The sequence below is a fragment of the Hyalella azteca genome, unplaced genomic scaffold, assembly GCF_000764305.2.
Source record: "Hyalella azteca isolate HAZT.00-mixed unplaced genomic scaffold, Hazt_2.0.2 contig4109, whole genome shotgun sequence".
NCBI lineage: Eukaryota > Metazoa > Arthropoda > Malacostraca > Amphipoda > Hyalellidae > Hyalella > Hyalella azteca.
In genome coordinates this window covers 72,835-96,361 of record NW_025934335.1, presented here as the reverse complement: position 1 = coordinate 96,361, position 23,527 = coordinate 72,835, and the positions used below count along the sequence as shown (strand labels likewise).

Genomic DNA, 23,527 nt, shown 5'->3' with positions numbered 1-23,527 from the left:
GTAAAACTGCTCAATTATTTTTTATCTGGGATAATATATTCTTCTCGTGTATGAATAGCTATCCTTAAAAATAATTATCGAGGTTTTTGTTTTATTGTAGAATGTTCACTTGCTCGAACGTGGTCCTTAGGCTAGGGCTATTGCAGTTCATCGCAAGCTTGGTTCCTTGTCCTCTTATTCTTAATCAACAGTCGCTTTAGTATTTACAGTTTTTCAATTAATAATCATATATATAAAATAATCTTCCTTCGCTCCTGGCCAATTTTATATAGAGGGAAACATTATATATATTCAAAAGAGACCGTCGACTAGTGATGGTTTATATAGAGACCACAATTGGGAAGCAGTCCAGACCAAATCCTCGAAATGCATTGTACCTGGAAAAGTATCAAGTAATTCAAATGAAATAAAAAATTCCATTGTATTTTAAATTAGAATTTTGAGCTTGGTAACCCTGAGAAGACATTCATGCCTAAGTAACAGCTAGCTGCCACACATTCATTTAAATTAAGTTATGGAGGAGAGGAAAGCAAGGCGAGGCCGAGTAAAGGCCTGAGGACAAAGCTGCGTTCGATTAGACCGGTGCAGTTCCATGCGCGTGATTCAGCACAAATAATCTGCGGGACGAAAAAATCAATATATTTTATGCGTCGATGATATTGAGATGAGATAATGGAAACATCATATTACTGGCCGTAGAAATCAGTCATGCATTATTAACTTTAATAATGCATTTTCGAGACTATTCTACCCATAAATTATCTGTGCTAAATAAAAAAAAGACTATTCTGTACTAAATGACGCGACGAGGAATATGTTGCGTACAAAATATTATAATCATCCTCTCATGCGAGTAAACATTAATATGATCGCGGTTATAATATCACGATAGAACCAGATCAGCCGCTATACTTTTTTTATTTTTTTTTTCTTTTTCTCTCTTCTTCTTCTTTTTGCCACACATTTCCTACTACACACAGCAATCCCCCAATTGTGGCCTTTTCCTGTGTGTATCATTAGTGTTTAAAACAATCTTACATTAGTTTTACCTAGCCAAAAAACCCTAACATAACCTAACCGAACTGAACACAGCCTGACATATCCTAACCTGTCCTAANTTTTTTCAGGGTCAACTTTGACCCCCAATTTAGGGATGAAGTTTTGACCCGACAGAAAAACGTTCGAAATCCCAAACACATTCCAATCCTTTACCTTTCGTTTGAAATGAATCGCATTGCTCTGAGTTTGCAACTTTTCGAGCTATGATCGTTTCAAAAATCTCATTTTAGGTAATTTTTTGACCAAATTTTCCCCTTTTTTGGGGATTTTGGGGGGGAAGGAGTGGGAATTTCGGAAATCCGACAAGAAGGTTTGGTAGAAAAAATATGCGTACGTCTCTGTGCCAATTTTCATGAGATTCTAACGTTTGAGCTCCTGGGAAAAACGGCTCGAGTGAAAACTTTGACCTCAAACCCCCCTGTACGTGATTATACAGCAGCAGCATATCAAAAGTGGAGAGTATAAGTTTAGCGTCCGCTTCGCTGGCTGTAGGCACACAGAAAGTGAGCCGCTCCTGCCGAACCAGCTTTTTTCTCCTATGGGTGGTTAGAACTTAGAAGTTTATTCTCAGCTGGCGAGGTATGGGTGATGTGATGAAGTACTCTGTGTTGTCTCCCTCACCATAGCAATGATAGCAGTGAGGGCAGCGCGCCGCTATCATTTGCTTCAGTCTGCCCTCAGCAACGCTCAAGGTAGGGCGTGGTGCCAGAACTGAAAGAAAACACTGAACAAAAATAGCATCCATATATTGAGATGGTGCAGTCCCAAACAACGGCTTGAAACGTTATCTACAATATGAAAAAGCTCATTGAACTTTATGAGTACGTAAGGTAAGCATAACACGATAAAGGAAAGTATAATCGATAAAATCAAAATGGAGCTATTTGACAGCAAAAAATTTCGGTGGAGCTGCTGTGGTTCGGTGTCTAGGGCGCCTAGTGCTAGTTGCATTTCAGTACTCCTTAAATGGGCCTGCTAGGACTAAAGTTCATGTCACATTTAATCGAAAACTATTTAGGATCTATTTTTTTCCGTTATGCCGTGGTCCCTCGCCAAGTTTATTTACCCGTCTTATTTTGATATCTCACGGTTTTTCTCTCTCCTAATCTACCCACTGGTCATCCACGACCACTTGATCAATAGTGATTATTTAAAAAATCTTCCGCTATCAGTCATGCATTACATTAACCTTGAATTCAACGAATTTTGTCATATTTTGAAGATTGGGTTTTTGTGTTCAGGATTGTGGAGTTCATTGCATTTTCTCATTTTATTAGGGATTTCATTGCTATTTCGTATTTATAAAAATCAATTGCATCCATACCACGAATATCGATAAAAAATCAATAACGAGTCCACTACACATTTGCGATATTTTAGAGCAAAATATAAAAATTTCTTTTTCCGTGGAAGCGGAAGAGTTTGGTGTTTATCAAGAACCGGTTCAGTCAGCGAGCTACCTGCCGGCTTTGAAGTTTGAACTGTCGATATAATCTTGCTTTATTCTATTGAATTATAAACATTTAATCTTGATACGAACAAGGTTAAATAATGAGTGACCAAGGCGTTAAATTTAAAGGCTTGTGCAGGTCAGTCGATTAGTTTATATATTTCCACTAGAATGCAATTTTAGGTACATGCAAATAATTCTCATGTTGCCTGAACGGCTGAACCCTGAATTCTGAAAGGCTGAATTAATTTTATTTAGTAGTAAAGCCCGTGGTCGAATTCCAGAAAATGAATGGTCATACATTTCCCCAAGCCCAAAGGCCAGTTATACCTAATTCCTCTTTGCAAATTGCAAGAGTACAATTCTATAGCATAAATGATAAAGCCAAAAGGTAAAAGGAATAGTATGCCTTAGCCAGGAGTTAGCCTAGTATTATGAGAATTCATAGTGGCAAAGCAGACTGCAGAGAGTTTTTTAGACTCTCCCTCAAGTTCATTTTTGATTCTTATTAGTAGACCAGTTAAGTATCATGGATACCAGCATTATCATACATAAGAAATTGGTTAAAGTCCACACTCAGGATCCACTATGCAGAGGGTGGATGCAGCGTTGCCAAGATATGGATTTTTAAGCCTAAAGCGTCGCCGGCCATTTTAAAGATGCGTCGCCAGGTAATTTTTAATGAAAAGTCATTTACGCTGAGTAATGATGAACTATTTAGGTACAAGCCACGAACTTATTTACAAGGTTGCATGCACGTGTTAGCGGTGTTACCCCGCATAACTAATTTTACCCTAAAAACAGTCCGATTGTACAGCAAGTGTCAACTGAACATGTAATAAAGCAGTCTGACCGCTCTAATGTGACCGAAACTACGCAATCGAAAAAACGTTTACATTTTTTGCGGGAACTCATCGCAACTGATTTCCAGACAAGCTTCGCTGCATCGTAATCCATCCAACGTACCGGAAACCTTACTTTTTTCTAAATAGTTGGCCTAAGACTGAGAAATATATCAAATGCAAGAATTTCAATCTAAATGTGTCGGCAAGATCTTCTGAAGGCAAAAATTTGGCTACTGAAGCGTCGCCAAAGATCTTGCAATATTCATCTACTCTCTGCACAGTGGCTCAGGATGATGTATGTTTTCGGTGAATTTTCCCGTGCATTTTCACTTTTTTTAAGCTATTGCTGTGCACAGTTGGCGCAATGTAATGAAAATTGATTATCTTTGCGCACGTGTTCGCGCAATCCCGGCCATCAATTCTACGTCACGCTGTCGCGCACGAGCAGTTTGTGGAGGAACAGACGTAATACTCAGTACAGTATGCCTTTAATTATCTTTCAATAATATAGGATTTTTCTCGATACGGAAATTTGGTAAATGAGAAATCTAGAACTTTATTTTAGAAGAAATTTTCTCCAAAGTCATATGGCAACACTGAACACCGTTCGTTTGCATTTCGTATGTATAACACATAATAACAGCCGCAGTTAACGATTACCGTACGTTCCGTATCCGACAAGGCGGACAAGCGGAAGAGTCAGAAGTAACCCGGACATGTCTTACATTTTATTATTGTCAGTTCAACTCGCGTAGTCAATATACTCGCGTATATTGTCGACTAAAATAGTAGAACTATTTCAGCTTTCTAAAGTACGGCGCACGGCGCATTTTTTTACCAGCATAGTACGGCGCACTGCGCAGGTCGTTAAAATGACAAAATAAATTCCCGTGCACCTGGTACATCTTCCTGACCATGGGTTAAAGTCTTGAGTAAATGAGGAAATTAAAAATGAACTGATTCTAAAAAATCTCTGGTTTGTCACTAGGATTATTAATCATGAGATTTTGCAATAAATAAACAAATTTTATCTATTATATTAAATTTAAGTTAACAAAATCCAGCATAAGCTAATAACATCAACAATAGTTAACTAATAAGAAATTTGAATTTTTTTAAAATAAAAGTACTGTCAAACAGGGTAAAAAGAGACAGGCGGGGTAAATCGGGATGCGCATCCCACATTTTGTAGAAATGTTGTAGCAGCTAAACTACCTAATCAAAATATTGCAAAACTAAAAATAGTGGCATAAACTTCAACATTTTTACTATCTATTAGACTTCAGGCTGGAATTCTAAAATTTGTGGTTCACATAAAAAAAGCATTCCGCCTTAGAAAAAATGTTCCAGGCAACTAGAAACAGGTTTGCAGGCCGTCAGAAATCGGCTTTGGCTACGGTAGCTATGATCGTATGAATGTCAAGTCAGGCAACACAGAGAAGGTCCCATGCAAGATTGTTAATTGCGCGCAACTGCGCGTCACTCACAGATGAGCAAGAGGGATGGATCTACAGAAGGAAATACTATTTACTCCCAACATAATAGTTTCAAATTAAATATAAAAAAACATTTATAGTCAAATGGGGTAAGACAGGATCACAGCCTTCATGGGGTAAGAAAGGACCAGCCCATGGCGGGCATTGTAATTGCACTGAATTCAATTTGACAATAGAATATGTTAGAGCAATCATTGCCTGTCATTTCAGTGTTTGTGGCAACCCTCTTCTGCAAATAATGAATTTCTGGCTACTTTTTAAAGAAAACCTATGTAAAGAAGGGTCACAAAATAGTTAACCCTGTTTGGGAAATAAGCTCTATCTAATGACAAAATATTTTTTGGCCAGGTTTGTGGATGTAGGCAGGTAACCTCAAGTAATAGGCAACTTTTTAGACATACTGGGCATTCCTACCTGCTACCATCACTGCTTGACGAGTATTCTAAAATGGGGTAAAAAAGGACCGTACATGGGGTAAGACAGGACCACTAAATGATCCTGATTTACCACACAAGTGGTCCTATCTTACCCCACAAATGGTCCTGTCTTACCCTACAAATGGTCCTCTATTACCCTACAGTTTATCAAAAATAGTTTTTAAATGAATATATTATTGTGTAGTACATGTATCTGAAATTGTTAGGCGAAAATAGTCTGCATGCCGAATTTCAGATCTCTAGAACAATCAGAAGTGGGCTAATTTTTGTTGTCAATGTTAACAACAAACAAACAAACAAACAAACAAACAAACGCGAAGCTAAACTAAGAAAAACGTGTAAAAATAAGCATGATCACAACTCTGTGAGAGGGCATGAGCTATGTTTGAAGAAGTGCACCACAAATGCAGTTAGCAAGAAAACACATGATGTCTGATACTTCAGTTATTATCCATTGGTTTTATTACCAATTTGATAAATTTTTCAGACAATTACACTAATGGAATATACATGAAGCATTTAGCAGTGCTCTACAATGAACCAAAGCCAACCCACTATTACTATGCTTAACAAAGTTTTCTCATGACAAAAACTTCAATGTGACTGATATGAGAGTTGACTTCCGGCAACACAAAACAGTAACAAGTGGTTAATTAATCAAATAATGCGTTTCTAGATGGATAATATTGAATATCAGATTTGTACTTTTATTAGAAACCTTGTAACATAAGAATTGCCAGTTGGTCCTGTCTTACCCCATGCCTGGTCCCATCTTACCCCAGTGGGGTAAGATGGGACCAGCTCACTCTTTTTAATCTGTACAGAAAACTATGTTAGATGCAAAACATCTGAGTTGTAGCTTAGAAGCCCATTGCATAACTACACCTTGTGATAGGTTTGGGGCTTTTTAGTTATTCATGATATAGATGCTACTGGCTTGTTAGTGATTTCGGTCCTGTCTTACCCCATCTGACTATATATGGCACCTATTCGTTACCTCAGCTTTCAAATTGAGGAGAAACTCATTGGCAGTTGGAGAAACTTCTCGAAGAAAAGGCAATGCACTACAAACATGACACCTCACAGTTGACTGACTAGAATAGACTCAATAGTCAATAGAGTATACTTGAAAGTAAAAAATTTAGCATTCAAACCTTTAGATTCTGTGAACCTTGTGATTTCTCCATTATTAAAACTTTGAAAGGCTCACAATAGGGTAAACGTGGTATATTCCGTCACATTAAGGATGCATCGAGAAATGAAAAACTATGAAAAAATAACCGTCTGCGTTACTCAAGTTCTGTTTGCTTTATGTGACTTTCAAAACACCGCACTACGCGTCAGCAACGACGAAACGTCACAAAATGTTGCCATATTTATTTAAAAGCCTTTAGAATGCAAACCTACCAAATACCTATATTCCATCACTGTGTGTGGCTATATTTGGCACGTGGTGAGGAATATTCCATCCGCGCTTCAAATTCTACTGATACGTAATGCTGTCATCCAAGTGTTCGAATTCCATTTGCTGTGTGAGCTGTATTGGAATACGACACGGCTTTGAGTTAGAACACTAATGAATATTGAACACTACTTAATTACGCTTTTAAGGGGACCGGCTACCCTCCGGAAAAACTTCTACATTTATCATCCGATCTTCATGAAACTTCACATACATACGTAAAATGTAAAAATAAGAACATTTTGCTTGTATGAATTTTTCAAAAAAAATTGATAGAAAACGTGAAATTCATAGAAAACGGCTAAAAAGGGGTACTTTAGAAAATCTATTTCCCCCTACAAATATCATCCTACAACATCGAGACGCGTATCATTCGGTTCATAAGGACCATACCTAAAAATTTGATGATCACTTTTCTCATTTTCCTCTTAGTTTTTTTTTATGCGCGTTTTATCCCATTTTTCTCATTTTTCCCCCCTCCCACCCCTTCTCCCCCATATAAAAAACGAACCAGAGAGAAATTCAAAAAAAATGATCATCAAATTTTTAGGTAATTTCCTTGCGAATCGAATGGTGTATGTCTCATTGCTGTAGCTTGAAAACTGTAGGAGGAGATAGGTTTTCCGTGACAATAAGTTGAACTTTTCAAACTTTTCAGGACGGCGCGACAAAGTCCCGTGCGCCTCGAAATAGGCACTCAATGTAGCGTGGATACCAAACTACAGGCTTCTGTAGCTTAATCCACTCAAGGATGCTAGCAGCAACTTGTAGCGCACCTCAACGTACAATGTTAGGAGGGTAACTGAGCTCAGATGCCAGATACACCAAGATATGTAGTCTTGCCGCTCTAATTTTCATAGGTCTATTTAGTTAAGGAACTCCACCCCCCACCCCTTATTAAAGCCCGGCCATCAGCGTCAATATTGCCGTACATGGATCGCAGTAGTATCGTTGGAAAGCTCAGAATGTCAGCTTTAAGATGAGACTAAGCATGTAACTGCAGCACAACTCAAGTAGAAACTATATTCAAAGATTTCAGCAGCTAATTACTTTATATCTAATTACTTAAAGAACTCTCTCACCCGCTTCCCTTTAAAGAGACGTCATGAACGTCAATATTGGCGTACAGCAATGGCAGCGGTACCATTGGAAAGAGCAGAATTCCAGCTTTCAGATGAGCACAAAAACCGAAAAACGCCATATATGAAAATTTTAGGGTAGCCGGTCCCCTTAATTAACAACTATTAGGCTTTTAATTAAGCAAATTTTAATTTTTGTACACAGCTTGGAATGATTTGTGTGTGTCCAATTCAAGTTGTGACGGAATTAGTTTTCATGTGTCTAAATCCATTTCTCAACTTAATCATCTATTAATTTATTTACCACTTAAAATCAGCGAATACAAGTACCGTAAAATGGGGTTACTTTGACCGGCGGGGTAACTTTGACCACTTTTTGTTTTTTAACAAAAACCCCCAAAACTCAAAAATGATTTGACATAGAAAAATTTTGTCAATGGCCATCAAAGGCCTAATACTGAGGCTATGTAACACAATAAAAAGATTTAAAAAGTTTGCATATCTAATAGGTAAAAAAATTAATAATGTGACCCATGAAAAAGAGCTATTATTTACAGCCTGTCAGAGTACCCCCTCCAATTTTTTTTATTTTTTGGTAAAATAACTCAAGGTTTTGATGCATTGTAGTAGAACTCTTCTAGTTACATATGCAAAAGACAAATTTTAGGAAAGTGTCATAGTTTGCAAATGGGGGGCGCTGCACCCAATGGGGGAACTTTGACCACCTAATGGCAGCCGTGATGGGGTAACATTGACCGGCTTGGAAATTAAGTTAAAATTACCATAGGTACCTATATAACATATTTTATGTTTGATACACCTATTAATGTTTTTTTCTTTATGTTTCAGACTCTACAGAGTCTTATATATGGTAATTTTAACTTAATTTCCAAACCAGTCAATGTTACCCCCATCATGGCTGCCATTAGGTGGTCACATTTCGCCCATTGTGGGGCAGCGCCCCCCATTTGCAAACTATGACACTTTCCTAAAATTTGCCTTTTGCATATGTAACTTGAAGAGTTCTACTACAATGCACCATAACCTAAAGTTATTTGGAGTTATTTTACCAAAAAATAAAATTGATTTTACCACCCGGTCAAAGAAACCCCAAGAGCTGGGGTAACAAAGACCATCACTTTTTTTGAAATTACATCAAAACTATGAGAGGCAGGAGCCAGCAATTTATGGTGAGTAAAGCTAGAGTATAGACCTGTATTTTGCATGTTTCAATTTAAGTTTAACTTAACTAGTAAAAAATGGCATCATTTTGAAAAAAAGTGGTCAAAGTTACCCCAGTTTACGGTAGGTATACTTAAAGGATTCCTAATATATTCACAGACGTATTTAAAAGTCTCAAACCATAATATTCTCCCTATACAAACAGTTATTCACTATTTTGTAGAGCGAGGTCAACTGTCAAATTTGACGCATTTTTCGATGATCTCACTGGGTAGCGTGCATTGTCTCTCTTTGGATCTCAATATTTTCCCGCTAGATGGCCAAGACCTAGTGTTTTGGCAGTAGTTTGACGCGCAAATGTATGACGTCGCCATTTCAACCATCAACGAATGCATGGAACTAAAACAAAGCTTAATATAAAGGAAAAACTAGAGAGGTGACGGAATTACCCACAATGTCGGAATATACCGCGTTTACCCTATATCACGTAAAGTTTTCACTCAATTATCGTCTCGAAGTTGGGAGCTTTATCTGCAGTAATGTTCTGTAGTTACCTCACCCACCCGGTCCCACCGATTGTGTAATGAGAACTAACCACTAACCTTCATTAGATTCCCGCCACTGTTGCACTCGATTGATTCTGCATGCATGTATAATATTTACAAAGGTTATTAAACCATTCTGATTTCTGTTGAATGTCAGTTACTGATAAATTTTTAATATAGAAGAATTTGTATCTTTCATTTTTTCACATGACTATATTGATGTCGGTTTCACATTGGTTGCCGGTGCGGTTGGTATCCCTGCTAAGGTACCTTCTTTGTTTACTTTTTCGTTCCGCTGATCGCAATGAAAGAAGATGGTATGTCTCAGCTGATTGCATCGGTGGTCAGTTTTGTATTTGTGGATTGAATCATAGGCAGTTTTTCATGTATTTGTGAGTGAGTATACATAGTGAAGATGTTATTCTTTGTGATTTCCATCAAAAATGACATACCTACACTATTGTATTACGCTCTTGAAATAAGAATTGTAGCATTATGCATTAAGTTAGCATCAGTGCGTTAACATTGTGTGCATTTGAGGCGGTCCCTTCTAGCTTTCTATCGCTGATTGGATTCCAGTGGCTGTGACGTTGCACACCTTCTAGCGATGATTGGATCCCTGTGACAGTACATTGGGTGCGTTCAAGCGTTGATTGGATTCTTGTGACTGTTAGGTTGGACGCGTTCAAGAGTTGATTGGACTCTTGTTACTGTGATGATGCAAGTGCTGTTTTTTTTTTTCAATGAAACAGCTGTGGCATCTTGCAGAGACACATCAGTGATGATGATGGACTGAAAGTGGAAGTGTGCTGGACGTTCCAGATTTTTGGGTCCTGCTTTCCGATTTGCTATGTTTACCAGTTAATATATTACCCCTCTGGAATTCCACACTGTTAAATAAGACTATTATGTATAAAGCTAGTCTAGAAATCAAACATTTAGTTTATATCTCTAAAAAATTGCTGAAAAAAAGTGTGAAAAGTGCCATTTTGGAAAAGTACCTCTGCTAAGGTCTGGAGCAAAAAAAAAAAAAAATATTCACCGTATTAAAAAATTTTACTTACATTAAAGTTGCACCCAAGTGTTGGCTTGAAAACGTAATTGATGGAATATGCCTATCTCATTCCAAAAAAAAAAAAAAAATGGCAGCCATTTCTGCACGGTGAGGCTACTCAGGACACCCCCCCCAGGGTAATTAAGGACACCCTTAAAAATGCATTTACAGTAGAACCTCAGTTAGCAAAGGTTCCAGTTAACAAAAAATTTATTTACAACAAAAAATTTTGGTTACATTTACCTCGCTCAGCGAAAAAAATTCACTTATTGAAAAATTAGTGCATCATCGGTTTTCACAAAATTGTACATAGAATGCTATATATAGAATTGTGCACCGGGCATCATAGAATGAAAAGTAATTGACCTAAACTATGATTTATTTCTCCAAAACATATGATGGTTGTCACTAAAACATTATTTTCTGTTTCAGGTATGTTTTTCATGATCTTTTTTGTTATAGTGAAATCACTTGCCTCAATTAAAATTGTGTGATATTACAAACCATCCTGTTAGCTTACAGATACAGAAGAAATGCTACATGGCTGCCGATATGAAGCTTGCAGTGGACAAGGTCGTTGTCAATGCTCAATGGCATGTCCATGGATGCAGTACGGTAATATCACAATAATAATAAGGTAATAATTGGATATGGTAATATCATATCAATAAAGGAAAAACAAGTAAAAATCGCAGAAAATGTCATTTATTTTACTTCTACATCATCTACAATGAAAGAGGAGGACTTCAGAGTAGTAGGTACTGTTAGTAATAGATGAGTACACTCTGCATGCTTCAAATGTTTGAAATTGAGTTTTATTTCAAGTGTCCCTTTTTACCCCATTGCAAGATTAATTCAGGAGCCTTTTATATTGTGTCTAGCGCCTTACAAATAGCATAGGTTTGGAATTTTTTTGAAGATGCCATTCAATAGCCCTCGCAAAGAGCTATAAAATGAGCCTAAACTTGTTTCTGTAATGTTTCATGGTAAGAAGTTATTAACAAAAAAACGCTCAAAACTGTCCCTTTTTACCCCGTTTGATGGTATGACATTCTATGCACAATTTTGTGATGACCGACGATGCACTAGGTAATTTTTTGATAAGTGAATTTTTTTTTGCTGAGCAAGGTAAATGTAATCAATATTCTTTGTTTTCAATCAATTTTTTTCTTAACTGGAGCCTTTGCTAACTGAGGTTCTACTGTAAATGCGTTTTTGGGGGTGTCCCGACTCCCGAATAGCCCTGGGGGGATGTCCCGAGTAGCCCTGCCGAGCGGAAATGGCCGCCATTTTTTTTGGATTGAGGTATGTAAATTCTGCAAATAAAGTTTTCATGCTGACACTTGTCTACCACTTTTTTCTAAGCAAAATTTTTTAATACGGCAAATATTTTTTTTTCTACAGACCTTAGCAGAAGTAACTTTTCAAAATATTGTTTTTCACCATTTTTTTCAGGAATTTTTCAAAGCTAGTGAATGTAGTATTTTTGAACTTCCTTTATACTACATAGATAGGAAAAATGTTGACGTTTACGCCACTATATTTAGTTTTGCAATATTCCAATTAGAGTACTACTAAAACAGTTTTACACCGTGTCGGAGGACTGTCCCGAGTTACCCCGCCCGTCCCAAGTAGCCCCGGTTGACGGTATGTTGTATTGTAATATTTTTTGGAAAATTTGCATGGCAGAATAATTTGAAGTTGGGCTCAGTCTGCTCAGATGTGCTTCAGCATTTCAACATAATTATAAACTTTACAGATATGGTTTTGGCTGTGCGATGCTACTGGGCATCACACCGCAGTACCTGGGTGCGTGGCTAGTGTGGCGAGGTATCACACTACCACTTCCTGCCTGGGTTTATCAATGGGGTGATGATCACTTGTACTCCATGTATCAACGCTTGGTACTCTTCTTCTTTGAGACCTGCACTGGTGTAGAGGTTTGTCATTGTCTAGGTCCTGCAAGTAACCTTATATACCTATGATAATCCTTCTTTGTTGTGATTTGTTTGAGCTGTAAATTCATCTCTCATTATGTTTTGTAATTTTTTAAATAATTAAATGGCATTGATTTATTTTATTGTTATTGATTTTGATAGAAATCCATGGAAGTGTCTTATGCTTCTTTTATCCTCCTCAATTTTGCTCTTTTAAGAAGTTAATAGTATAAATTGAAAGCAAGTTTGTTTGCAACATCTCTTTCATATAAGCTTGGTCTGAATCATGTAAAAGTTTAGTGTTTTCCTTTTATTCGTTAGTTGTTTTGCAGGTTGTGATGTATGGAGACTCAGAGGATTTGCTGACAAAAAAAGAGACTGTGCTTTACTTTGCCAACCACCAGAGCACAGGTAAGATTTCAGTTACCTTATTAGGATTCTTAAAACTCGGGATTTCACAGCATTATGCAGCATAAATCTTGAGTTAACATTGAATTTACTTTTTGCTTGGGAGGTGGGATACGCAATATACCTATCACATTGTAGCCTCTAGTTATGAACATTGTTATGTTATGAACATTACCGGTACACATCATATCAGTTCTGCAATATCACTAAATGCTATTGGTGATGTTATTAACAAAAGTTATAGTAGGTACAGTTTTAATTAATAAGCTATTCTTTATTGATATTAAAAAAATGTTAAAGCAGGTAATTTTGTGAATGTACTGTATATATGTGAATGATATTCCTTCATTTTATTTACTACTTTAGAATACCTACCTATAATTATATTGAATCTATGAATTTTAAAATATTTTAAAATATCATAAATTATAACAAGTCAATTGAATGAAGTTCTAATTGAATGAACACAATTATAATTCTTCCTATAAGATTCAAAGTTCAAATACATTGAAGATGGTTATAGATAAATATCATAGAAGAAGCAACAACCTAATGAAGAGATAATAAATTTTGTACTTACTGTGCTTGAGGCATTAATATGGGGAAGCACAGCTCCAGGCCTGGCCTTAGCAACTGCAAGTCAGCCAGCTCATAGCCAAACACTTGTATGTGCCATCAGATACGGTACCTCCCAGAACACCACAAGGATAAAATATATTCAATTATAAAGACACAGATTTCTTAATGCATCTAATTACACTGCCATCTTTTATGGCCTAATAGATTAAAGGGTATGCATCTTAAAACAGAAATAGAGTGTTGATACTTGTTAATTTAAGTGTTCATTTATTACTACCATAGTATTATTTCATCTTCCTTTGCCAATAATAAATAATTACACTCTTATTCTCAGTTATTTTGTTTGACAACCTCGCAATCATTGTAATTCACACCTAATGATTGCATGTGAGTGGTGGTGTAATGATTCACACCTTTAATACCCTACACCACCACTCTCATCCCTCACCCCTCATTTAGAATCACGTTCATCATAACTAGTCTTTCTCTCCAATACTTCACATTTCACCATCAGCTGCTTCACTGTTTCCATCACTCCCCATTGCACACGAAACCCTCATCCCCTCACTCCACCCTGTGCCCATAACCTCAGCACCCAGCGTCCCTTCCCTCACACAGCCCCCACCTTTGCTACCATCATAAATTCATACTCGGGCATTGCCATCACTACTACGAGTAGATAGCATTGGCTGCAAGCAGACATGGAAGCAAGTTTATTAATAATGCCACTCAATATTATCACAATTTTTATTCTAATACGGAACTGCTGCCAAGTAAAGTGGAACTGCAATGGAAGTAAATTTCAATAACCCCTGCTAAATAATCTCGTTTCGGTTTTAATTGTTTTTATTATGCTCCCTAAAATCTGCTAAGGTACCACTCATTTTAAATTATCAATTAAACAAACAGAAATAACAATAAAATTCACAAAAAGTGTTTTTGTTTATAAAATGTATATTTTTTCCTTTAAAATCTCAATTCATAAAAGTTATTTTGTGTTATATTATGTGACTTTATTTATTTATTTTCATGCTTAATGACGGTAGTTGACTGGGTGGTGGCTGACATGGTGTCAGTGCGGGCTAACAGCATCGGTCACTTGCGCTACGTTATGAAGAACACACTACAGCTGCTGCCGCTGTATGGCTGGTATTTCTACACCCACGGCTGCATTTACGTCAAGCGAGGCTGCTTCAACCAGGGCAAGATGATGCAGGCTCTAGACTACCTCAAGCATCCTAAAATTCCAGTATGTTGAAAAGATTTTGACTTTGTGTACTGTGCCTGCTTCATTAAATTGAATTGAAGCTACGCAAATATACGAATTTACCCATGTTACTTTTAGAGTGCGAAATATTTCCCTTCCTTCTTGTAACGGACAGTAAAGTTACTCAAATTTCATCATATTACCGTTCAAGTCAAATATAATTTTAGTCTTGTATTATTTATATATAATATAATATATTTCCAAGATGGCACATCATATTACAGTTCAAGTGAAATATAATTTTAGTCTTGTATTATTTATGTTTTCCTTGTATTGACTGATATTCATGGGGCTGGTTATATCGTAAAAATATTATAAACTTCTGTGTCCGTATCTGGCGGTTGAGTGCAGCAACTTGACTCGTCACAGCCATGCGCAGTATTGGCACGCACATGTTCAAAATATTGTCTGCTTGAGACTCGCATTTGGAATTGATGATGTGTTATTATCGCATTGGTTGGTCAATAAAATTATTGGGGCAATAAAATTGTTCATTATTTTAAGTGTTATGCTGTCTTCTTAAGTGAACAATTTTCGTTTGAAGACTGTCTTAAATAGATAGAGAACAGTAGTATAATGACTCATTATATCAATAATGATAATCGATATAGAGAACAGTAGTATAATGACTCATAATATCAGTAATGATAATTGATATAAATAGAGAACAGTAGTATAATGACTCACTCCCTGCTACCATTCTGCCAAATTAATTTCGTTGCCATTTTATTTTCAGTCGTGGCTCATAATTTTCCCAGAAGGCACTCGCTTCCATCCCTCCACACCCTCCGCCATAGAGAAGAGCAAAGAGTTTGCCTGCAAGAACAACTTGACTCCTCTGCAGCATCTGCTCACGCCCAAACACAAAGGTGAGCCGAAGAGGCCACATAGTGACGGTCACATCACTTCCCACATCCTCTACGCGAACACATTCTATACTGTATAATGACGTTGCAAATTAAGGAAAATGGAACCAGAGTGTATAGATGAAAATGATGACATTTCACTCGATAAATATAATGACTCTTCAAATTGTGCGCCAAGTTAGATGCTATGAAGATGGGCGACGGTATTCGGTTTGTTTGAGTGTATTTTTTATTTGATCAAATACTTTACTGAGACGCCACAAAACTCCTGTGTTATGTGGACAAAGTAATTTAACTCTCATAACTATTACATAAAGGTTATTACGTATTAATCAAGGACTACTACACACAGGACATGCATAGCCTATGTCCAGCCTCTGCTAGCAGAGGCGATCGCCTACACTATGAAAATGCTGGTGTTTTAGTGGCATCAACAAATNTTTGAACTTCAAAACTGGCAAAAAGTCTATGGTTCTGACCAAGGACTACTACACACATTGTAATACTATTGTATGAAACAATTATGGGCATATCATTTGTTGATGCCACTAAAACAACAGCATTTTCATAGTGTAGGCGATCGCCTCTGCTAGCAGAGGCTGGACATAGGCTATGCATGTCCTGTGTGTAGTAGTCCTTGGTATTAATAAAACATATCTTTATTTTACGCTTTCAAAACATGAAGGATGAAACATGAATAAATCATTTAAGCTTTTCACTAATTTTATGTGAAAAAATCTTTTGAATTAAAGAACCACCGAGAAAACTTTGGTACCCATCATTATAGGATCGTCCCCTCACTCCCCATTGGGCACGAAACCCTCATCACCTTACTCCTCCCTGTGCCCCTAACCTCAGCACCCTAACCTCGCTACCTTTGTGAACCTGTTTATTGTGAACTTTGCAGGAATGTGGCTGGCGGTAGAGCACCTACACTCGAAGCTCGATGCTCTGTACGACGTGTCGGTGTTCTATGAGGGTAGCGTGGACACCCGCACCGGCGAGCGCCGAGACGCTCCTCAGCTTGTAGACTTCCTACTGGGCCGCTGCTCCAGAGTGCACATCAAAGTACGCAGGATACCCATCAGCCAAGTGCCCAAAACCGAGGAAAAGTTCAAAACGTGGCTACACGAAACTTTTGTTGAGAAAGACGCTTTGTTGCGGCCTTTCTTCACGGGAGTTATTGACTCATCGTGCGAATTAGCATCGAGAAATGAATCTCAGGTTGACAGAACCAACAGCTTTTCCTCTACCCAGGAGCTTGACGCTCAAAATGTTCTCCGTACTTCTAAAAGTGGCAGTCTGTACCCCGATTTAGATTCTGACAATGTTGTTAATGGAGACGTGTCATTTAAATACAATTACAATCGGCTGAGTCGGCAGTGCGGTGGCGTGACCAGTCCCTTAAGCTTATGGGCTACAGTGCCTTCCTTCCTGGTGTTTGGTGCTTCTTGTGTAGTTATGGCCTGGTCCCCCTGGACCAGACGGCTCTTCTGGTCCCTCTTAGGCTACGGCACTCTAGGCACTTATGCCTGGCTTGCTGTCAGGAATGTTTGCTGATGAAGCATGTGCTGTGGCCCGGTCGATGAGTTGCACTTTTTCTCGCTAGTGACGAAACAATTGATATCGCAAAAAACTGCCGACAAAATTAAATATTTATTGATTTGCAGTAATCTAATTTAGTTCCTGTTGTTTTTAAAAGCTGTGCATCAGGTGGGCCGCAATACGTTTTCATGCTCCCCGTTTTTCGATGATAATGGCCACTTGACCATTATTCAGCCTCGTACATCAGCCCTAGGTGCCATCAAGTATTCAACTAGTCAACGAACAGTTAACTTTGTTCGCTTTTAAAACCCGTGCAATTTCTGCCTACGCAAATTTTTTTGGACTCTAATCATTTTTCTAGTAATTTTTTCATATTTAAAAAATTCTGACTAAAAAATGCCAGGTATCCCGCTCTTCTGCTGGTTTGTCGTTCATGAACAGAATTATGCAGGGGGCTTTTTTTGGCGATGCTGCATTGCGCGAGATATTTCTTTACGATGACATGGCTGAAAGCTATAATGATATTGAATATTTTGCTATACCGATGTCGTTTTCAAGGAAACAGGACAGCTCACGAATGAAATTTGGCATGTCTATTTCGGTAGTGATGAATCTAACAATCGTTGCATTATTTTATGTTCATTTCGTGAAGTAATTCACGTTTTGAATTGCACAGAAGCCAACATTCCTGGCCTGAGCTAACTTCTTGATAGGAAGAGAGTGCTCATGCGCGTCATCTGTGGTCGACCGCTGGGCTGCTTTAATTCCGTTCTTTATTTTCTTGTAACATGTTTCAGGGCATATCTTGTTTGTTTCGGGGCATATATTGCTTGTTTTAGAGCACATCTTGTGTTGGACAGAGAAATGATTGAAAAAAGTCTGACAAAATGTTTGCATCAGCTGAACTTTTCTTGTTCGCAAGTGTTGTTATCTGTCCAATTTCAAAAAGATGTGTCCTAGCCAAAAATACTTAGTCAAACCGAAAAATGAAATTTGTATTTCATCATTTGATGTAATTTTCTTCATCAATAGTCGCGCCAGTGCTTGATTTGTGTAAGTTTCATTATTTACTAATTGATTGTCCTTAGTTGCTTGTGTTGGAAGCTCTTCATGAGCTATGCCTTCCTAGCGAATATCCCCTGTCAGAATTTACGAATGGATCGAATTCAATGTTCAAATTGAATCCAGATGGTCGCCATACAGATTGTTTGTTTAGACGATTCTCATCCGCTAGACAACATGATGAACTGTTAGCCAGTTTTCCTGCTGTTAGATATTATACCTTTCGGATTATGCTGACCATTATCAGACAGAACGATCGTACATGTTTTCTGGTTGATTAACTTATGGGTGACTTTTAATGCTTACTTTAGCTCATGAAATTTTACTCCTGAAATACGGGTTTCCCGTGCCGGAAAGGCATCGCAAGTTTAGTCGTCACAAACAATTCGTGTCTGATTGCGGATTCTGTTGTGTGTGTGTTGGTGTTAAGTAGATGATGGGAGACGACCTACTTCTTGTGGTCCCTGTCGTGAGGAGGTAGACGTAGTACCGTGCTAGCGTGCACCTGCACGAGTGCCTTCAGTACAGTTGCACTTCACCTGCCACTTCTCCGTCTTATCTTATCGCAAATGCTTACTCCGTTATTGTATTTTCAGCTTCAGAGTGATGGTCATTTGGTAGCTATTGTTGCCGGGAATAATTTTAACGTAATAAAACTTTGAGCGATCGAGACCTTTTATCTTTTCGCCAGGGAAACTTTACAACTATCGGTCCGCAATAGCTGTGATAGCTATTACTTGCTGCGTATTTTTCAGCCGTTGTACCACTGCTACCGCTCTTCATTGGCTGTTTGAGCTTCTGTTTCTTTGGTCTGTGATAAATAAAAAGCTACAGGAGCGATTGTTATGCTTCGTTGCTTGCCTACACGACCGAAACTGCATAATTCGAAGAAGCCTGCAAGCATGATTAAGAAGTCAAGCCAAAGATTTGATATTTTTAATCGTTAGTTCTTCAATAAACGGGGCTTCATTATCCTAGGTGGTAAGTGCAATCGATTTTTGTGAGGATTTATTCACTTTGTGCGTTTTTGATTAGCATACGTTTGGCTAGGAAAAACTGATGAAAGTGTGTTGTGGCTGTACTATATTATGAACAAGTATATCGTACAAGATGCTTGTAGACCAAATACTCGTTACTTAACTCGAGTTGCTTGTGTTTCCATTAATGTGGAGACAGCGGTTCATTCTCGTCTCTACAAAAATTGGTCGCTTTGTATGTTTCATATGTGAATTATATATTTCGATGTATTAGGTCGTAATAATTAAATCGCGTTTGTCTACTTATAAATAAACTGTTTATTGCCTTCCCGTGTGAGAATTTTTATCGCGATTCATTGGTATCAAAAGCGATATTTGTACGCGACTTTATTAACGTTACCGTTTCATTCTCGAAATGTGAAAGTTTCTGTAAATGTTCACTGCGCGTGTACGTATCATAAGGAAACCCAATGCAATGACGGTCACAAGGTCGTGTAATAGCCTTGAATCTTCCACTGTGATGGTGTAGCAAATCGTACTTTTTCGTGTTAACTAGTTTGTTGGGACTTTTAATTTAAAAATATATACGTCGGCAAATATTATAAATATTTAGGGACCAGCTCCGATGTTCTGTTTGAATGAAGTCGTCTTGTGCCACATTGTGGACCTATCGAATACGCGACCATTGGATTTGAAAGCTATAAGTATAAGTGGCTTGGAGACTTTGTAATGTTACCTATTGTAACTATTTCCACTAAGCTGTGACGCTTCAACTCACAGGAATTGTCTGACGCTATTTTTTCTCGCCAAATAATATAGTGTAACCTAAATGTCAGTATTCAATTGGGGCTTTCGCTGATCACCGGATAGGATTCTTTCTTCTATTTGAGGCCCTGAAATTAGCTGTCAAATACCAACGAACTATTACATGTATTGGAATATTCTAATGGTGTCTGCCATTTTACTCCGTGCTGAAGCTGATTTCTAGTTTATATCACCCACTTATTGAAAATATTCTATTGCAAACTCACGTTTTTCTATTTATTGGATCAATAAATGATTGATTGACACTCATAAGTTTTGCGCAATGGCTATAAACTTTATACTCATTATTATTGTACATTTTGCTCAGTGTAGCATTGAGTTATAGGTACCATTTTGATTATTGACTTTAGACGAGACATGTATTTTTGGTGATATCTTGATGATTGAAGGCGCTGCCACTCCATACGCGTCCTCCATCTGTTGCGGCAGCTTTTCTGGTAGGATTCCAGTAGGAGTTTTTATCGCAGCCTACTTATTTGTTTAACTAGTGTAACTCTAGCGCCAGTTGAAATCGTTCCTTGTAAAGTATTAAGCTGCTTTTTTCGTGCATCCCTTGTTCGCTTGTATGCCTTAAGCTGCTCCCACGGAGGAGGCTTTACTACCACGGGGGTGGCTTTATTCCCACGGAGGTGGCTTTACTCCCACGGAGGTGCGCTTCGCCGGAAGCATTTCCGTATTTTGCTGTTAATCTTGTTTCTTTTATACCATAACATCTCAAGTTGAGGCGTCTCCTATCCCTTATTGGACCAAAGTTTGCTACCAGAATGCAAGTTTAGTACGAGTCGAGAGCGAGGTTTTCTTCCTAACGTTGACACTTCAATTCCACTTCCACAATTATTGATTGTGGATTAGACGCCATCCATCTTTATTGACGGCTAAGCCAATTTAAAAAAAGTGAACTAATTTCTCATGGTTTCAAGTCTCAAATTTACTATTAATTCTCTCGTATTCTTTGTGTTATGTATTTCTTATTTAAGTAAACTTGAAGTTTTTAGTTAGTAATAGCCCATGGAGATTTAACTCTGTCTATATTCGTTGTTTGATTTATAGTCCAACGCAGTGATTCAGATTCATGTCGGTGTATCGTGTGTTAGGTGTTTGTTAACCTAGATAGAATTATGTCGATTAAGTTCTGTTCTTACATTCAGAGTGACTGATTTCGTTCTTAGTGGAGTGATGTATTTTTCGTTAGGTCAGAGCACGGCGTTTCATGTTGGCACTTCACCAGCAGGCGTGTGGATGTATAGGCTGAATAAATCTGCGTGAATTGTGTGTGTAGCGACCAGTAGAGCGTTCCTCACTTTCTCCTGTAAACAGTTGCGTATTTCCTTTGCTGTTAATGAAGATGACTTTCGGTTGACATGAGATTCCACAACATAATTTTTGTTTTGTTCATAAATGCTTAATTAAGCTGTTGAAGTCAGTTTCGTGATTGATCTGTGCCATTTTGATATTCAATGCAACTTTTACCTGCATTGTTGGTGGTACCGATAATTTGAAGATAATGCTAAGTTGTTTTGTGGGACACATTGTGTGTTATACGTAGAGTCGGACTTGTTCTTTGTACGAGAATTAAATACTTAACGCTGATCAACAGATTATATATTAGACCTGAAGTATTCTTTACCTTTGCACGTTTTATGATATGTGTGCCTGGGCAAACCTTCGCGTCTGGCTTATCGGTCATGGGGAAAATTTTCCCGTTAGTGGATATTGGTGCCGGAAGATATGAGTTGACTCGTTAAAATTTACGTCAAAATTTTCCTGTAAAAGAATCTTTCGATCGAAAATATTTTTCCGCTCAAACTTACAGGCCCTAAAGTAAAATTAAACGGAAACCTGTAGAATCCGGAATAATAGTTTTATGGTGCAATTCGCATCTTAAAGTGATGGAAATCTCGATTCCGAAGCAATTTATGTAACAAAAAAAAAAAACGGTATTTTAATACCTAGTTTGGATTTTGATAACCAGTCATCAGTGCTAGGGATCTCTTGCTAGATTTACTCTCGCTTAATCTGTTTAACCAGAATTCTTATTAATTTTCTTTTGCTGCACACGAGATAAAGATCTCATATTATTTGATGCGGATGTTGTTAAGCGTTAGAAGACATTATAAGGGTATTGGTGAAAGTTTTGGTGCTAATTTACCGATATTTATGATACTTGGCACTCACACCTGAAAAAATAATGCAAACACATTATTTTTTTTTTTATTTTTGTTGAGAGAATCGAAGTAAACGGAGAAATTTTAATGGGGACAATGCATGAATCAATTGACAGAATAAAGTTTTGATATTTAAATTTTTCATATATGAAAAAAAGTACAAATTAGTTTTAAAGAATGCGTCAAATAAAGCGCAATTGCAAGATGATCTTGACAGTTTAGTTAACTGGGCTGATACGTGGCAGCTGCGGTTTAATGCTGACAAGAGTAAAGTACTTCACCTCGGGAAGAACAATGAACAGCAAGATTACAGTATGAGAAGACATGGTTGCAACGAGAGAGTAATGATTGAAAAGTCTAGTGTGGAAAAAGATCTCGGAGTTTATGTCGATAAGGAGCTGAAATTTTCTAAGCATATTCAAACGAAAGCTAATACATCCAACAAACTTCTTGGTTTAATCAGACGCTCTTACGAATTCCTAGATGCAGAAGCGATGAAGCAGTTGTTTGTTGCTGTCGTGCGCCCGAATCTAGAGTTTGGGAACGTTGTGTGGTCACCGAGATTTGGAAATGACAAAAATTTAATAGAGAATGTTCAAAGACGTGCAACAAGGATAATTCCAGGCTTGAAGGACAAGTCCTATAAAGAAAGATTAAAGATTATGGAGCTTCCAAGACTCAGTTATGGACGTTTGCGTGGGAACCTCATTGAAGTATACAAGTATACTCATGGTTTATACAAGGTCCCCGAAGGATTACTAGAATTTGAAACAAGAACCAACACCAGGGGCCACGGCTATAAACTAAAAAAACTGCTCTGCAACTTATCCACGCGACATTTCTTCTCGCTTCGAATCACCGACATGTGGAACAGCCTCCCCAATGACATCGCTGGCGCTCCAAGTATGAACGCGTTCAAGAACAGACTAGATAAAGCTATGGAAAAATATATGTTCAGACTTGAAATGACTAGCACCATATCGAACCCGGTGGAAGTCTAGTAGCTACTTCAAACTATCGTCAGTCATGAAAAGATCCGGTCAAATAACACGATTTTAAATGTGAACAAGGCACGAAAAGGAAAAGAATCGGCGACAGGCCACATCAGGCCTACACTTCAGCGCTGACATCACCATGTTATGTTATGTTAATGTTATGTTAAAAATGTTATTTTATGTATCATTCGCTACATGAGTCATGTTCGAGGGAGTGACTTTCCCTTACATTAAGCATGCTTTTGTTTAAAAATATTGATATTAAAAATATTAACCTGCAAATTCGGCGACA

The 23,527-nt window shown here is 37.7% G+C and overlaps 1 protein-coding gene across 2 annotated transcripts; it reads left to right on the top strand.

Annotated features, from left to right (window-relative positions):
* The first annotated feature begins 1,740 nt into the window (after positions 1–1,740).
* Positions 1,741–21,685, top strand: LOC108677245 (1-acyl-sn-glycerol-3-phosphate acyltransferase epsilon). 2 transcript variants are annotated; one of them, XM_018165450.2, is made up of 6 exons: positions 1,741–1,889; positions 12,369–12,549; positions 12,879–12,957; positions 14,580–14,782; positions 15,537–15,669; positions 16,574–21,685. In XM_018165450.2, the coding sequence occupies exons 1-6, from the start codon at positions 1,855–1,857 to the stop codon at positions 17,224–17,226; spliced, it is 1,284 nt and encodes a 427-aa protein (XP_018020939.1). In that variant the 5' UTR covers positions 1,741–1,854; the 3' UTR covers positions 17,227–21,685. The 2 variants fall into 2 exon arrangements, with proteins under 2 accessions (XP_018020939.1, XP_018020938.1); XM_018165449.2 differs by lacking the exon at positions 1,741–1,889 and adding an exon at positions 2,525–2,648.
* The last annotated feature ends 1,842 nt before the right edge of the window (positions 21,686–23,527 follow it).

Coding starts and splice junctions, on each gene's coding strand:
- LOC108677245 (XM_018165449.2), top strand. CDS start 2,611: ATGAGTGACCAAGGCGTTAAATTTAAAGGCTTGTGCAG. Junction 12,958..14,579: donor TGCCAACCACCAGAGCACAG/GTAAGATTTCAG, acceptor TAATGACGGTAG/TTGACTGGGTGGTGGCTGAC. Junction 14,783..15,536: donor TCAAGCATCCTAAAATTCCA/GTATGTTGAAAA, acceptor TTTTATTTTCAG/TCGTGGCTCATAATTTTCCC.